We start from the raw sequence: 18,083 nt of genomic DNA, 5'->3' as shown, positions 1-18,083 counted from the left end.
AACTCAAAAGCCACTTGATGAAAGTGAAAGTGGAGAGTGAAAAAGTTGGCTTAAAGGTCAACATTCAGAAAACGAAGATCATGGCATCCGGTCCCACCACTTCATGGGAAATAGATGGGGAAACAGTGGAAACAGTGTCAGACTTTATTTTCCTGGGTTCCAAAATCACTACAGATGGTGACTGCAGCCATGAAATTAAAAGATGCTTACTCCTTGGAAGGAAAGTTATGACCAACCTAGACAGCATATTCAAAAGCAGAGACATTACTTTGCCAACAAAGGTTCGTCTAGTCAAGGCTATGGATTTTCCTGTGGTCATGTATGGATGTGAGAGTTGGACTGTGAAGAAAGCTGAGCGCCAAAGAATTGATGCTTTTGAACTGTGGTGTTGGAGAAGACTCTTGAGAGTCCCTTGGACTGCTGGGAGATCCAATCAGTCCATTCTGAAGGAGAATAGCCCTGGGATTTCTTTGGAAGGAATGATGCTAAAGCTGAAACTCCAATACTTTGGCCACCTCATGTGAAGAGTTGACTCATTGGAAAAGACTCTGATGCTGGGAGGGATTGGGGGCAGGATGAGATGGCTGGATGGCATCACTGACTCGATGGACGTTGAGTCTGAGTGAACTCTGGGAGTTGGTGATGGATAGGGAGGCCTGGCATGCTGTGATTCATGGGGTCGAAAAGAGTCGGACACGACTGAGCAACTGATGGGATCTGATCTGATCTGATTACCAAAGGTCAGTGTTTCTCAACCTTTTAAAGTATTATTATTACTGCTCTGCTAAGAAGTCTTTTTAGACTACCCTCCCTCCAATTGCCACCCATATTAAATTAAATACTAAGAAATCAGAATCTGTTGAGCAAGGTTAAGATTTGGAGAATGGAGGATATAAACCATTGTATTATCTTAGATATTTTCACTGTTTGCACCCCCAAAACCCCCACAAGTTTTCATATCCCTTTTTTTGGTCAAATTCCATAATATTTTATTTATTTATTTTTTTAATTAGGTAAAATTCATGGTTAATATTTTTCTTTTTTTATTTTCAAAGTAATTTATTTATTTATTATTATTTTTTTACTTTACAATATTGTATTGGTTTTGCCATACATCAACATGCATCCGCCACGGGTGCACACGTGTTCTCCATCCTGAACCCCCCTCCCACCTCCCTCCCCATACCATCCCTCTGGGTCATCCCGGTGCACCAGCCCCAAGCTTCCTGTATCCTGCATTGAACCTGGACTGGCGATTCGTTTCTTATATGATATTATACATGTTTTAATGCCATTCTCCCAAATCATCCTCCCCCTCCCTCTCCCACAGAGTCCAAAAGACTGTTATATACATCCGTGTCTCTGGCTGTCTCGCATACAGGGTTGTCGTTACCATCTTTCTAAATTCCATATATATGCAGTAGTATATTATATTGGTGTTTTTCTTTCTGGCTTACTTCACTCTGTATAATAGGCTCCAGTTTCATCCACCTCATTAGAACTGATTCAAATGTATTCTTTTTAATGGTGGAGTAATACTCCATTGTGTATATGTACCACAGCTTTCTTATCCATTCATCTGCTGATGGACATCTAGGTTGCTATTATAAACAGTGCTGTGATGAACATTGGGGTACACGTCTCTTTCAATTTATGCCCCTTGAGAACACATGCCATAAATGGATGGCAACAGGAGTACACAGGAGAGTCTCACATACGGTCACTGATAGGCTTTCCCCAGCATGCCGTCCCAGGTGATGGACATGCATGCTTAGATTCACAATAAGACGTATCCCTGAGAGGGTATAAGCAGTGGTTCTCAGAGTGTGGCTCCTGGACCACAGGGCCAGACCTGGGAACTGGTCAGAAATGCACAATCTTGCCCATTTTGGGATGTACTGAATCAGAAACTTAGGGGTGTGGGTGTGGCCTAGCAATCTGTGTTCAAGACCCCCAGGTGATTGCGATGCATGGCTAGGATTGAGAAACACCTGGGCAAAGGCACCATGAGCCTTTTAAGACATGGGCACCCCCAGGCCTGCGCACACAAAGCACGTCCCGATTCCTTCCCACAGTGGGGAGGGACGCTAACAGCACAGTCAGGCTCACCTTGGAGTTTTCCATCACACTCTCGATGCAGTCAAAGTACGAGAGGTCACTGACGGGTTCATTGGGATTGTCCAACATCCCCTTGACAGTCTACAAAGGAGAACATGACTTAAAAAGCAAGCAAGCCTTAGAACAAGGGAAACAACAAAAAATACCAATCATCAATCTCCCTGGCACATGCAGCATTCTGATCACAATCGCTCATTGCACACATTCCTGGGAGGAATTTCAGCTGCAGCAACCTGGGTCTCAGTCAGGCCCTTCAGAAGGTGCAATTAACCCTCCCCTCCACCCCTAGCCCACCCTCTCTCACATGGTAAGTATTCCTATTTCAGAAAACTAAAGGTACGTAGGGTACGACCAAGCCACACCCACTGAGATAAACAATACAACCTGAATTGGTTAAGACTGCTTTATGGACAAGTGGGCACACGGATTTTATTTTTACTCACATATACTCTATGGGCATAAATAAATTTTCCATGAAAAATAAACCCTAAGTATGAATATAAATTGATTAGCACCCACCCTGTGTTCTGGGCCACCAGGGCCCTCATGGCCACCTTCATAGTAATAAGTGTTACTCTTGGGTTTTCTCTAATGCATCCTCTACATGCTACGAAATCAAATGTACAGGAAGACCATTTTTACTCAAAAAGTACTTTATCCTAGCTTCTCAGCCCTAGAAAAATCACTCTCAAACATTTTAGGTAGAAATTACTCATTCTCAGCCTCCATTCAATACTGGAGGCCTCTTCCTGTTTGAAATAAAGACTCTCTTAAAAAAACAACTCTTAGAGGAAATACGGAGGCAGGGGTGATAACCTCACCAAATCTAATTTTTCTTGAATTCCATCCCACGAGATGGATGGAATTCAAGATTAGAACTTTGGCCCCAAAAGTTTCCTAGGAAAGATAAAAGGCAAGAAGAAAGGAGAAGAACCTGACCCTGGAGGGAAAGGACAGACAGACACATGCTCTTAAATCCTCAGCAGCCTTTCCAGGGACGCACCTCGAGTTCCCGCAGGGCGTTATCACATTCCTTCTGGCCAGGAGCTTGTTGCGTGCACAGCGTGATGAGCTGGTTGATGCTCTCAGTCACAGCTCTGAGACAGAAACGGGAAGAGTGTTTTGGGTTGTGTTTTGTAAAGATCAACAGAAATTTACCCAGTGATGTTTTGTGGGTTTGACAGGAATACAATTAATTCACTATAAAGGCTGCAGTCCCCTTTTGTGAGAGCTCTTTCACAAGGCTCTAAACCAAAAATAAACCAGTCAGTGAAGAGAGAATGAGAATCCACACCTTGCTTCTCATTATTTATTCACTGATTTACCCTTAAAAGTACAAATAGGTCTCTTAAGAAAAGTGTGGCTATATACTCAGAAGAAAGAAGTCACAACCAAGTTGCAAATCGCAAAGAACTCCTGTTAACACTGAAGTCAGTATCCTTCACTAGCAGCCCATCAGGAATAGGATGATCTCAGCCAGGCTATTTTGGACAGCCTTTATGTAGTTTGGACTATTCTGTATATTTTAAAATAGTCACACTGTAAACTGTGCCTTATGATTTTAAAACCTCTTCTTTCCTTTCATTTCTACATGATTGACCAATTCCTAGAAGCTATACCAAAACTATTCTTTAGAAGAGCTATTTTCTTTGTTAACATTAATAGGAACCAGAGATTCTTAGATGATTTTATATGTGTTTCTGTTCTTCTAAGAACTTAAGACACAGCCCAGATTTTTTTCTTCATTGGCAAGGGTTCTCCCCTTCCTGGGCAGTCACTGTTTAGGTTAAGCCATGGATATATTTTAGAAAGGCATGGTCCATTCTGAGTTAATTCCTTTAATAAGGTGTGAAATATGGATCCAGATTTTAATGGGGGGGGATATATGGAGATCTAATTATTCCATTACTTTTTTGATCCAGATTTTAATGGGGGGAGAATATCAGTTCAGTTCAGTCGCTCAGTCGTGTCCGACTCTTTGCGACCCCATGAATCGCAGCACACCAGGCCTCCCTGTCCATCACCAACTCCCGGAGTTCACCCAAACTCATGTCCATCGAGTCAGTGATGCCATCCAGCCATCTCATCCTCTGTCGTCCCCTTCTCCTCCTGCCCCAATTCCTCCCAGGGTCTTTTCCAATGAGTCAACTCTTTGCATGAGGTGGCCAAAGTATTGGAGTTTCAGCTTTAGCATCAGTCCTTCCAAAGAACACCCAGGACTGATCTCCTTTAGAATGGACTGGCTGGGGGGGATATATGGAGGTCTAATTATTCCATTACCTTTTAAAATGTCATCCTTCCTGATTTAAATTGCTTTTGTAACTTTGTGGACAATCAGTTGACCATATTTGTGTGGGTCTACTTCTGGATTCTATTCTATTCCATTGAACTGTGTGTCTAACACTGTTTGGATTACTACACCTTTACACTAGGTCTTAAAACTGAATATAGTATGCTTGTTTTTATAAATGAAAGAGAGAGAGAGAGATGAGATAATTCCCTAAGGAGATGTTACAATAAGGTGCAAAAACAAGACTTAAACCCATGCTTATTTGACTCCAGTGCCAGATCCAAAACCATTTTTCCGCAGGGTGATAACTGGTCTGTACCTTTGGCAGGACCCTGAATGCTATTCAGTTGGTAACCACTGCAGCTAACGGGCAACTTAAACAAAATAAAAATAGGATGTACATTGCTGCTGATCAGTAACACTGTCTAATATAAAAATGCCTCATTTTATTAGTTAAATTGGCTTTGCAGCTTCCCAGAGAATATCAAATTAGATGGAAAATGATGTTGCCAATGTACGAAGGCAATCAGCTTAATTATTTGATGAGGAGCTACTGCTTTGAATTTTAAATTTAGCAAGAATGATGGGAAGAAGAAAAACATTCCTCAACTCAAGAAAGAATCCTCAAATAGTTTCTGTTAGATTGATTCATTTAAAAAAAACAAAAAAGATCGATTCATTTATTTGGGGAAAAGTGCTTAACTATGTGTCATGGGGGAAGCATTGTGTCTTCCAGGTGCAAAGCAAAACAAAGACAAGTGACATAGCAGGACAGTCTCTAGTTGAGACCACCTTTGGAGGGTGCAGTTCATGACGTATTCATTGGAAGGGGCCCCCAAAGAGTCCAACACCGTGTTCTGTGTGGCAGCCCTCAAGACACATTTTAGAGTGGGCAGGCTAGATGTTTCAACATAGCAAAGGGTGCAAAATGACCCTAACTAGGATGACACAATCATTTGGGGAATATTTCCACATATCACACACGCTTTCCATTTAGCTTCTTCAATGTTTCCCATTTATCTACATTAAAAAAGTGTGGTCTCTATATAAAGATATTTCCATTAGAAACTAAGTATTCATGGGAATTCCCTGGTGGTTCAGCGGTTAGGATTCAGTACTTTCACTGCTGCGGGCCCAGGTTCCACAGTTGGTCAGGGAACTAAGATCCCATAAGCCTCATGGTGCAGCCAAAAAAAACCCCAAAACAAAGACACACTACTATGTATAAAATAGGTAACTAACAAGAACCGACTGTATAGCACAGGGAATCCAAAAAAGAGGGCTCTATGTATACATATGGCTGATTCATTTTATTGTACAGCAGAAACTGACACAGCAGTGTAAAGCAATTATACTCCAATAATAATAATAATAAACCAAGCGTTTACAATTGGTGAATTCAGAGACTGTGTAGCTATTCATTGGCCTATTTCAAATATTTTTTAGAAGTAAAAAATTTCTAATAAAAACTTGGGGCAAAAAAAAAATCCAAAAACCCAACAGACTAAGGATTTGTGGTCGGATAATCCATAACAGTGCCAGCATGGCACTGCTTGTCTGAATGAGTCACTTGGTAATACTGATCCATGACTGAAAAGCATTATATAGGTATCATTTATCCTCATAACTCATTTTAGAGTGTGAATTGCATAGCTAAATAAAAAACGTACAGAGGCAATTGGTTATGTAGATCTGACAATTGGAAATAGTATTTTTATGGTTCAAACTATAAAACATATTCATAAGAGCAAAGGATTAGAGAAAACCCAAACACGCAACAATAAAGGAATGATGAAACATACAGTCTACAACATAATTCTGGAGATTATTCCTTGTATCACAGAATATTCATGATATACAACTAAGTTGGATATACAACTAAGTTAATGTTAGAAAAGAATATATAAATATATATAAAGAATATATAAACGTGTAAACCATATGAGCCAATACCAAAATGTTAAGTGATTTTACAATATTATTTTTTAAATTTATTATTACTATTGCTTGCCATTTATCGGCTTGCAGATCTAGTTCCCTGACCAGGGATTGAACCTGGGCCACAGTAGTGAGAGTGCCACGTCCTAAGCACTAGACCACCAGGGAATCCCCAAACAATATTATTTTAAAGCAAAGATTTTAGTAAATTGACTAAAACACTATGAACCAACCAACTCACATCATTATAAAAATATGGCCAAAATTAGTTGCATGCTCCCTCTGCTACATGTAAATCCCATTAGGCTTGAATTGTAGTTATTTTTATTTTCCCCAGTTTTTTTGGTAAAGATCAAAGCTATACAAATTCATTTTAAAAATACAAAAAATTAAATAACCATAATTTCATCATCTAGAGATAGCGTTTTCTTATAATTCATTCTTTATCTAAGCATATGTAGCTACTCTCTGTCTTTAAACAATTGAAATCTACAACCTTAGATGTAAGAGGCTTTCTAACCTATAGCCAGTTAGTGTTCAGAGATACTAAACTGATTCAGACAGGAGTTTGTGAGCTCTGGAAGGAAACGGTTTATAGACAGGGAATTGGGGCAGAGGTGAGAGAAGAAAATCAGTCAATTTGTGCTCATGATGATCTATTAAGCATCCAATAGCGAGCCTGGAGGGAATAAAGCAACTTCAGACAATTCCCATCCTTAAAGGAGGATATGCTTAGGAAAGCAGCAAAGAGCAAACCAAAATTTAACCTTTGGTATTCCCTGGGTCCTACCATCACAGGCATGGGGAGTAAAAAAATAATACAGTTTAAAGCTCTCTAGGAAAGCAAGATGCCAGCAATCCTGTTGGAGAGGCAAGATAATGAACAGATAAGACATGAAGGTGCACCAAAGGAAGCAGTGATGGGGGTGTGACATCAGACAGGACTGGCGGGACACAGGCAGGACTCGCTGGGAGTGAAAGAAAATTAAAGCCTTGACCACAGGTGTGGGCTCTGCCTGTTAGGGAGAGCCAGACAGGGGCCACAGCAATTGTAAAGTCGGGGCTCAGCAAGATCCCAATTTGGATAATGGGAACAGAACATTGTAGAGGAGACTAAGAGACAGAAGGCCCAGTGTACACTTTTCTACTTTATAGCATGGAATTGCTATTTGGTGGGTCATCCTTTTTCACCATCTCTGGAGCCAGAAAGATGCCTGCCTGGCAGGAACCTCAAGGCAAAGGGCAGCATGGGGAGAGGCACCTCCTGCAAGGCCCTAGGGAGCCCTGGGAAACCGGAAAGCAGCAGAACACCTGGCTTAGGACGGTCCTGCTGCTGCCGGCAGTGGGCGTCAAGTCTTCAGCTCCCAAGAGTCCTTTTGAGCAGGGAGACTGTAGGCTGAGAAGCAGCTTGGGGGTGCTTGGAGGTAGAACACTCCTTTTTTTTTTTTTTGCCACTGCAAATTGGCTTTTCAGTTCCTTGACTAAGTTTAGGGAGCATCAAACCAGCCCCAAGTCACAGAAAAAGCTGATAAACAATTACAAGAGTCTCAGGCCCACCCAACTGGCCAGAAAAGAGCCGGAGCCAAGCAGTTACACGGGAAGAAGAAGAACAACAAGCCAGACACTCCACAGAAAATGACTTCCTCCCCACGAGGCATCAAAAACCAAGGGACCAGTTTGTACCAGGGCTCAAATGCAGAATGATGAGCAAAGCAAAAAGCACACATACTCTACTGCTCTCCCAGAAGTAAACTATTTTTTTTTTTTCTAAAGCAGGAAGAATCATGGTGACTAGAAAGAACAAAGAAAGGGTTCAAGTCTGCTGACATAGGAGCAGGGTGGAGCTGAGTTGGTCCAGGTGTGGGTCCCTACAGTGGCATGTCTGGGGTCTTTGGACATCCACAGGGACAGGGAGGGTACCGCTGTCTTGAGAATAGGGAGGCCAGTGGGACTGCACATGAGGACAATAACCATCAGATTCCTGCTACCCAGCTCCAAAGGTGCTTATACACAGGACTTTTGTGAGGCCCAGAGAGGATGGCAGCCGTATGCCCTGGATGTGCCTGTCCTGACTGGACCAGGGCTGTCCTTTCTTACTCACAGTGTGTGCCCAGCACTGGGCCCATATCAGGCATGCAACAAAAATCGGTTTAATGAACAGATGAAGTAACAAGAGAATGAATGATTGCACCCCATGGGCAGAGCTTTACCCCAAAGAGGAGCTGGCCTGACTCACTCAGGCAAGCTCCCACTGGGAAAATACCCCAGGGAGCCGAGCTTGCCAAGAAGCCAAGGAGAATAGGCCAGCAACTTCCTGCAGCAGTTCCAACCCAAGGCTATCAATTCACGTGATGATTTTTGAGTGCTTACTTGGCTGTGGAACCATCAGGCTGGGAATTCTCCCTATCAACTGCTGAAAGCCAGGACAGACAGGGCAACGGAAGCTTTCTCACCTCACCTCCAGGGCCCTTCCTCAATGTAACCACCAGGGGGCGTGCAGACACTCACAGAGCAAGGACACCAGCAATAAGCTCTCAGGTCCCGGAGTCCTTTCTTTAAGGGGCTTTCAAAATGCCCATTTATACTCTCCTTTCCTTCTCACAATTTACGAGAGACGTCAACACGCCTCTGAGTTGGAAACTGTAATTTTGAAAAGGGGCAAAAAATTGAAGATAACGAAAAACAACTGAGTTCAGGTACCTGGAAACATTCGCTGCTTTATACAAAGGCTGTTCTTGAAAAAAAAAGTGATTAAGATGGTTTTATATCAGAAATAGCTGCTCAATAGAGAGGACATCACCGTTCCTCCTCATCCCCACCCTGAGCTCAGGAGGGCATGCACCTGCTGGAACAATCACAAGCAAAGCACAAGATGGAGGTGGGGAGATGTGAGTATGTATCCCATCACCTAGTGGCTCTCGCTGTTATTTGAAGGTAAAGTATCTTTGGGCCTCCCAGGGGGCACTAGTGGTAAAGAACCCACCTGCAGATCCCCTGAAGGAGGGCATGGCAAACCACTCCAGTATTCTTGCCTGGAGAATGCCACGGACGGAGGAGCCTGGAGGGCTATAGTCCCCAGGGTTGCAAAGTGTTGGACATGACTAAAGCAACTTAGCACTCAAAGTATGTTGATGAGAATGAATGAAGAAATTCAAAAGTTTTCAAGGGAGTTGCTCTGAAATTATCTAAATCCCCCCATAAAAAATAATACTGCAAACAAAGAGGAGGCCAGAGACAGGTATTAACCAGTGGTACCAAGATACCTTGTCTATTGGGAATGGAACAGAGCTCAAGGGTGATGTGGGCTATACACATTCCTGTTTTGTGAATGGGAAAGTTAAGACGGGTTGAGTGGTCTGACCAAAGTAACCTACTTAGTCAAGCAATGAAGTCTGTATTAGAATTTAGGACTCCTGATTCTGACAACTTAAAAAAAGCCAGGAGAGATAAAGACATTGGAAAACAAGTAAGCAAACAAAACCAAATTTTAAAAATTTTAAGTAGAATTCAAGCCATGCTTTTTAAAAATCACTCATCTGCGTATTTTGAAAATGTTTCCAATTAGGCTACAAATCCTAACGGTCCTGCATTTAATCTTTCACTGCTGCTAGTTTTCCGATAAAGTGATACTAAGTAAGGCTAAGAAAACAGGCCTGCACCACCACAGAATTACAGAACACCCTACCCCCTTGGTTCAGGAATATGAATGGGGGATTACCAATATAAAATCTTCCTTAGCTATCACTGCAGTTTCTCCAGATACCAGCATTTAATCACTAGTCACTGAACTAAATTGTCAGAGTGGACGTGGAGCAGAAATTAATATCATATTACCTACTTCCTTGGGTGAAAACAACAGCAAAGAAGGACATTCACATCATCCCAAGTTCAGATTCATGTTTTAATATATTCCCCCCAATTTACTCTCATCATCACCCCATCCATCCTGACTTTGAGCCCTTCTGCATGTGACAAAGTGACCATGTTTAAATCTAGCTAATTAACATGGGTGCCAGGCTCATAGTAGTAAACACACAAGAAATGTTGAATGGCTAGTTGAGCATCTTTTTTTTTTTTTTTAAACTTTTCAGCATCTTCTGATTTCTTTTTAAAGAACATATGGTACTTTCATAATCTGAATGATATTAGCACTACTTAAAAAAAATCTAAGCCACCATATTTATAAATCAATGGAGGCCTTCAGTCTAAACAAGTCCTCCTGAAAAGGCTTTAAGAGGAGACAGAAGGCATCTTTAGCGGAGAATGCGCATGCAAATGAGTCCATTTAATAAGATACCAGCATCTATGTCACTCTCGCTTCCAACTCTGAGAACAGAAGGTTAGCACCACTTCTTCACTCAGCAAAAGCAGCAGGATGTCAGGCGGACCTCGCAAACACTGATGTTATTTAACCAACATGAAAGCCCATTTTGTTCCACACTTACCTTGCAGCTGCAGCCAGGAGATTTTTCGCATTGGGGGCTCCTGGGTCTACGGAGAGAGATTTGGCAGCTAACAGTAGCTTGCTGGAGGCCATGGAGATATTCTTGAGGTTCCCTATGACTTGGATCTGGTCTTCTTTCGTCTGGAAGGTGAAAAGGAGCTAAAGTAATTAGGGGCTGCCCATTTCTCCTAAGCAGCATTCAGAGCTAGGAGCAGTACCCTGAAATGGAAGGAGGTTATCTGTACAGATGGCATGAAGCCCAATTAGTCTGCAGACACCTAGCGTGTCGAGACTCTGCCTGGTATCTACTGTTCCCCAAACAGATTCCCAAACCGAGATGCACACAGAGGCACAGAAATCCATTCCCAAGTGGGTCAGCCAAGAACTATGCTGTATCACAAGTGTGGGTATTAATGGGGGGTGAGGGGTGGGAGTGAGTAAGAGCGTAAACAGACCAGGCCACAGTCCAGCATCTTGCTCAACAGTGCTGGAGATGTCCAGGGGCTGGTGCATCCCAGCCTGGCACATACCACCATCACTGCCTGGACACTGAGAGCTGACTGCATCCCAAAGGCTTCTGACTCTGCAAATAATACATTGCTCACCTGGCTTCCCATCCGAGAAACAGCCCTTTGTATATAACAGAGTAAGAAGCATGCTGGGTCCCACTTTGAGGGAGTTCGAAGCAAATAAATAGCTCGCAAATAAATAGCTCAGTGAGCTCACCCCAGACCAGTCATCCTCCCTTGTTCTAAAGTAGGGGTTTATCTGTTCATCTGAAGGAGGTAATTTTGAATCACTTGATACTCAGGGTTAGACACAACCTTTTCAAATGGACTCACCAAACCTGAAATAACATGAGTTTTTATAGTACCATACTACATTTGAAGTATAGGATGCAGGGCTCTCCTCCTTCTCTCCTCTGCCCTCCTTTCAAACAGTATAAGATGATGAGTTCTGCTGGAGGATCATGGCAGAAGTTATCGGTCATCTTCATCTCACACATAAGCTAATAGCGTCTTTGGGAATATCATTCCTGTAAGCTCACGAAGGTCTCTGAGCAGCAAAGATGATGTAAAGCCGTGGGCTGTTCACAGCTTCCCAGCTCCTATTTGCCGCTTAGCCTCGGGGGCTGACAGTCCACCAGAGGCGAGAGGCAAGGGTCAGCTCCACTCGGCAACCCCCTCCCCTCACCTGCGCCTGGCCTGCCATCTCAATGCCAGCATCGAGGAACTCATCGAAGTCATCACTGAACTTCCCGGAGGCTGCGGCCAGCTCTCCGCTCTGGCCTCGGGTGGCGTGGACCACTTCCCCTGCAGACTGGTTCAGATCGGCGGCTGCTTGGTTCAGTTCACTCTGGGCTTCCTGGAAGGGCTTTGTGCTTGGCGGTAACTGTGGGAAGAGAGGGCACAATTGCAGAAGTTTTACTGAGGGTAGAAGGAATGGTGGACGCGGCAGAGGGAAGACAAACTCTCCAGGATGCATTTCTGAATCGTTTAGGTGAAAAGGCTCTGTGTGGCCTGAGCCCACGTTACGTTTGACCTTCAAATAAATATACCCATTCACTTAAATTTGCTGAACACTTATTCAGTGCTAGACAGAGTGGATCTAAAAATAGTAAGGATGGCTTTCCACAGGGCTTCTGGTCTCCTAAGCTGCACAGCCAAGATTCATACCTGGACAGCCTGACTCTGGGATCTGCTCTCTGAACCCACGCTCTATCTTGGCATTCTCAGATGAAAACTTGCAAAGTTTTAGCTTTCTGGTACTAAAAGGCAGATGCTATTAATCTTTAAATCCTATTTTTCCAAACTAATAGTCACCAATTTTATTCATCAGTTGGTCTCTGCTAACAATATAGCTTTCCCTCAGAAGTGCCACTAGCAGAACTGTAACTGTTGGTAAAAAGTTCTAGAGAGTTAAGCTAGATTATATGAGTCACACCACACCCACTGTCTGCATACCTGGTTATGTGCAGGCACATAGCAGAGAAGAAACAGAGATGAAGAAGGCCAAGTCTCCCCAAAGGGGGCTTACAAAAAAAGAAGGGAACAAGCTCCACCGTGAAATTCCACAGACCACTCACTCTTTCAGTGAGTCCTGATGAGAGGTCAGATGATCCAAATCCTCCCCGTCAACAGCCTGCCCCATTCTTGGCTCACAGGGATAACCCAAGATCGAAGGGCAACGTGGGCTCAAGGAAAAAGTAAATTTTAGATGCTCTACCTGGGAATTCGGCTGATTGGAAAGCAAAACAAGGAAAAGGCAAATAGGCACGAAAACCAACCCCTAACGGAAGGTGAGCTACTCAAAGGGTCCCTGGAGGGGAGAAGACCCCACCTGCACCTGAGGTGAGCCCAGGGCCCCAGGTACCCCTTCCCGAGCCAAAACCTCTCACCGAGTCCACCAGCAGCTTCTTGCTCGACTCCCCAATGCTCTTCAAGGCCACATCCACATCCTTCTGCCCAGGGAGACAGTTCACACAGTTATTCAAGGAGTGAGAAACGGCTTTGGCCACCTGAATACACAGAGGGAGAAAAGCCCCGTCAGAAAGCAGCTTCCAGGGCAAACAGACTTGCACATGTGTTGCGAATGGGCAGAGCTAAGAAAGACGGAAATGACCCACCAGCATCTACCTGACACTGTTTACCATTGCATCAGGGCATTTAGGCCTCTCAGTGGCGTGAACATCCTGTGTCTTGGCACCAGCTGTGACACAGTGACAGAGCACGCTCTACCTGCTCCGGAGGCCAGGCCAAGTCCTGACTGTGACTCAGATACAGCCCTCCAATATTCTGTCAGGTTCCAAAACAAAGATGGCCAGTACCAAGAGGAAGAGAAACAGTTCCCTGCTAGGGAGTCCTGCAGAGAGCCTGAGGTGGAAGGAGGCCCCGAGCTCTTTGGATCACTGTTAGGCAGGCCTGTGATGAATTTCTGCTCAGTGACCCTCTGGTGCCATCACCTCCACACTTCACCCAGCTCAAGGGCTGGAGGGGCGCTCTGAGCTCTTCCAGACCAGCTTGGAGTTTGCCCACACGCTGCCTTTAAAGGAGGTTGTGAGGCTCTCCGTCCGTACTCTCTGGGAAGACTCATCTGAAGAGGCACTAGAGAGAGTTTAAAGTGTTGAGTTTCTAAACCAAGTGTATCTACCTCACCTCCCAGGCCAGGAAGAGGGATACATGTAAGTACACTAGGGCCCAAGACAAGCTTGCTGTGTCCAGACCCTTCAAGTTCCAAGCACAGGTCTCAACAAAACCCCTGTACTTTCTGTTGACTGAATTAAGAAGATCTCACGTTATGGGGACTACCAGGCAAAGCTTCTGAAAGTGCTCATTACTGGGTGACAGCCTGTCAACATGTCACCGCGATGGTGACCTTAGCTGCCAGTTCTGGGCCTCACCTGCGCTAGTCTCTGCTGACTCTCGGCGTCTCCGGGTGCAATCAGGGCCTGTTTGGCCTCCTGGATGAGCATGGCCGAGCCCTCCATCACGTCCCGGGCAGAATCCAACATGGCGCGCGCAGCCGCCGGGTCACTCGTGGATGCAGCCACGCCCCGGGCAGCCTGGGCCAGCGTTTTCAGAGCTTGGGCCGTCTCTCGAGCAGCCACCCCTGGGGATTTAAAAGAAAAAAAGGCCCACCAGACTTTCTATTAGGTTTTATCCAAAAGCCATCCTTTTACTTGGGAGTAAATCTCTAGGTCCTTCTAAAGAGAAGAGAATCCTCAGACAGTGCCTAGCACAGGTAAGCTCCAAATTGCTTTTTATAAAATTTGAATTGATGTGCTTCTCAAAGAAGTAGCCCATGCCACTGGCTCTGGGCTGCTCCAAGAGGGATGTTACAACAAATGCCACACTAAAATCTATTTCCTTCTGCTTCTGTCACCTGCACTGTCCCGTCTGTCCTTAGACCTCAAATGCCAAGTGCACAGGATCCAACTCACAGATAAATCATTCTAATTCACTTTTCTTTCCAGTCATTTCTATCAGGGCATAACCCACATACAACAAAGTGAACAAGTCTCCCAGAACGTACAAATGTGTATACCCACGTACCTGGCATCCAGATGCAGACGGAACATTTCCTCACCTGTACTCCTTCCCAGCTAATAGACTCTCACACCAGAAGTAATCCCTATTCTAGTTTTTATCACCTTAGCCTAGTTTTACCTGCTCTTAAACTCCATGTTTATTGAACCGCACAGTAGGTGTTCTTTTGTGTTTAGTTTCTTTCTCTGACCGTAACGCTGTGAGATTTACCCATGCTGTTACACACAGCAGGCCATTTCTTTTCCTTGCTGCGTAATATTCCATTATAGGAACACAGCAACATCTGCTTATCCATTCTTGCTGGACATTTGGGGACTGTTACCCTTGTGGATTATTGTGAATAAAACTACCAGAAAAATTCTCATAGCAGCATTTAGGTAGACAAATGGAAGTGATTCTAGCAGATTTAAACCTAGGAGCTGAATTCCTGGGCCACAGAGTAAGTGTGATTGACACTTAGCTTTGGTTGACACTACAAAACTTCTTCAGAATGTTTTTGACATTTTACACTCCACCAGCACTATATGAGAGTTCAGTTACTCTGCATCCTGGACCAAACTTGCTATTGCTAGATTTTTTTTAGCCAACTCTGATGAGTGTTCAGCTGCATCTCACTGAGATTTTTCTTTTTTTTGGGGGGGCAGGTGGCACTGCTCGACATGTGGGATCTTAGTTCCCTAACAACAGATCGAATTCATATCTCCTGCAGTCCACAGAATTAAAGACTTAACTGCTGGACAACCAGGCAAGTTCCTTACTGACGTTTAATTCTTCTGCCCCCAGTGAGCAGTGATGTTGGACACTTTTCTCAGTGGCTGTTTGGACATCCTCTTTTGTGAAGTGCCTGCTCATCTTTAAATTTACTTCTAAAGATGATGGGATTTGGTGATAAACTGTAAATATAAACCAATTCTTAAAAAACGATAGGACTTCCCTGGTGGCACAGTGGATAAGAATCCGCCTGTCAATGCAGAGGACACAGGTTTGATCCCTGGTCTGGGAAGATTCCACATGCCTCTGAGAAACGGTCCGGAGCCACAACTACTGAAGCCCACACCCTCAGAGTCTGTGCTCTGCAACAAGAGAAGCCACCACAAGGAGTATGCACACTGCCATGAAGAGTAGCCTCCACTCACTGCAACTAGCAAAAGCCCGCAAGTAGCAACAGACTCAGCACAACCAAAAATAAATCAATTAAAAAAACTTTAAAAACTATAGCACCACCTCTCATGGAAAGAAGAGGTGCCACCCTACATGACACCTAGTACTTGGCACATCCAAGAAAAGGATGAAGACTGGAAATGCCAAAGCATGTGACAAAAGGCTCCTAGAACCTGGGGAACTGCAGAATATCCAGCCTCAAAGCTTGTCTCATGAAACCATTTCAGATGAGGACCAGCGCTGCAAAGCTTCTTATCTGTGGACACACTTGAGATCTGAGGTTTCTTACATCTCAGATGTGTAAGAAAGGGGTCAGACCCTGCTCAGTGCTCTCTGGGACACAGAACCATGAGGGATTCTTGTCAGAACCCACAACATCCGCATGAAAAATTCAGATCATCTTCTTTTTCACCACAGGCTTCAGGTATAGGCCAAAGGCCTCATCTACAGGCTTTGGCTGGGTGGTCTCCGGGCACCACTGAGCGTGGCCTTTACTGCCGCTGATTCAGCTGAGTAGGCACAGATGCAGCAGATGGTCCTTGCCTTACTGGGGATGAGGTGACCTAATATAATAAAGAATGTGAAAGGGCCCGGACCCATAAATCAACCTCACAGTGTTGCAGGCTGGCTCATCTGTAAATATTTAGGAAGCCACACAGCTGGGACATAACTCTACAATCTAATCAAGAAAAATCACAGAGCTGCCAATCTACCCTTTATCACCTGGCACTTCTGAGCATAGCATGTGGAATGAATGCATGTTTTTTTTAAAAGTGTTTTTTATGGAAGAGGAGAAAACATTAAGATAAATAAAGCCAAGGTGAAGCAGACAGACACGCCGAGCAGAAGTCTGCATTTTATGCTGAAGTTGCTGGCACAGGTTGGAAGGACATCCTTGCTCAGAAGGGCCCCAGGGTGGTTAAGACCTTGTCCAGCTCTGGGGCTGGCGAGCTGCATGGGCTAAACTCCTGCCACCTTTTCCCTCTGGGCCTTGGTTTCCCACAGGTTGTAGGAGAGGATGAGACCGCATCTTTGACCAAAGAAAATTCGACACAGTGATTTCTTAGACCTCGCCTCTTGACTTCCTACAGGGACTCTTGAATTTATCTGAGTTGTATGATTTTGGAAGAATAAAACACTTACCACATCCAATTAGAAAAGTCATGATCATGCAAAAATCATTCACCAAAAACCTTTTATAGACTCAGACAGTTTTTCTAAAAGGCAGAAACCAGGAGAGTGGAATTCCAAAAGCTGAGGCATATGCACCCTATGTGTTTTCTGCTGGGGACTCACTATGAAATCTCTAGGCACATCAAGAATCCTCTCTGGAAGGATTAGGTTTTGGAGAAAGCAGAAGCCACACCAACAAATGGATGAAAGAGGACCACCAGATGCCAGGAAGCCCAATAGACATCGAAGTCTGTACATGGCTGAATTTATGGCAACGTTCTCAATAGTGATGTTGGTTATCATCAGGGTCATGTGTCCAAGCAATCACCACTCCCCCCCCTGCCCCAAATTATTCCTGTAGTCAAGGGTGCAACATACCCCAAACTGCCAGTGGGAAACACTGAAGCAGACAACTATTTCAATAACCACAATCCTTGGAAGACACAGATTACGTTCACAGTATTCCTGCCAGCTACTTCTCAAAATACTGGGTTGGCCAAAAAGTTCATTTGGCTTTTTCCATAAGCTGGAAGTGAAAAACCCGTATGAACTTTTTGACAAACCCAATATATTCAGCAACAGAGCTTAAGGAGACACAATAATAATATGAAATACAGGGGAATTCTTTATCAAATCATCAATCCTGATCAGAATTCATGTAGATTGTGGGTAGACAGCATTAGATCACATATCAAACTCACAAGGTAAAGACCATGTATGCATACTCGTAGCTGATTCATGCTACTGTAAGCAGAAACTAAGACATTATAAAGCAACTATACTCCAATTAAAAAATAAATTTAAAAATTCATGTATGAAAGATTTTTTTAACCTGCCCCCAAAGGATCTGGAAAGGGTTCTCTGTAACTGTAATCAGAGGAGACTAAATGCATTTTGAACACCATGCTGGCCA

At 44.0% G+C, this 18,083-nt stretch overlaps 1 protein-coding gene and 1 non-coding gene across 13 annotated transcripts in view; both read right to left on the bottom strand.

The window, feature by feature from the left end:
- TLN2 (talin 2) overlaps nucleotides 1-18,083 on the bottom strand; it is a 499,482-nt gene that overhangs the window by 103,295 nt on the left and 378,104 nt on the right. For all 12 annotated transcript variants that reach the window (XM_010840783.1, XM_010840793.1, XM_010840795.1 and 9 more), the window contains 6 exons: nucleotides 14,191-14,399; nucleotides 13,189-13,308; nucleotides 11,985-12,182; nucleotides 10,792-10,931; nucleotides 3,122-3,215; nucleotides 2,110-2,199 (listed from right to left, as the gene is read on the bottom strand). In XM_010840783.1, coding sequence (XP_010839085.1) covers nucleotides 2,110-2,199; nucleotides 3,122-3,215; nucleotides 10,792-10,931; nucleotides 11,985-12,182; nucleotides 13,189-13,308; nucleotides 14,191-14,399 — 851 coding nt within the window. The remainder of the gene's footprint in view (nucleotides 1-2,109; nucleotides 2,200-3,121; nucleotides 3,216-10,791; nucleotides 10,932-11,984; nucleotides 12,183-13,188; nucleotides 13,309-14,190; nucleotides 14,400-18,083) is intronic.
- Nucleotides 6,443-6,514, bottom strand: TRNAE-CUC. Its single transcript has one exon. It is a non-coding gene; the product is annotated as a tRNA-Glu (tRNA).

The sequence above is a fragment of the Bison bison genome, unplaced genomic scaffold (genome assembly GCF_000754665.1).
Source record: "Bison bison bison isolate TAMUID 2011002044 unplaced genomic scaffold, Bison_UMD1.0 scf7180017864146, whole genome shotgun sequence".
NCBI lineage: Eukaryota > Metazoa > Chordata > Mammalia > Artiodactyla > Bovidae > Bison > Bison bison.
The sequence above is the reverse complement of the archived record's forward strand: the minus strand, read 5'-3'. Positions and strand labels throughout refer to the sequence as shown.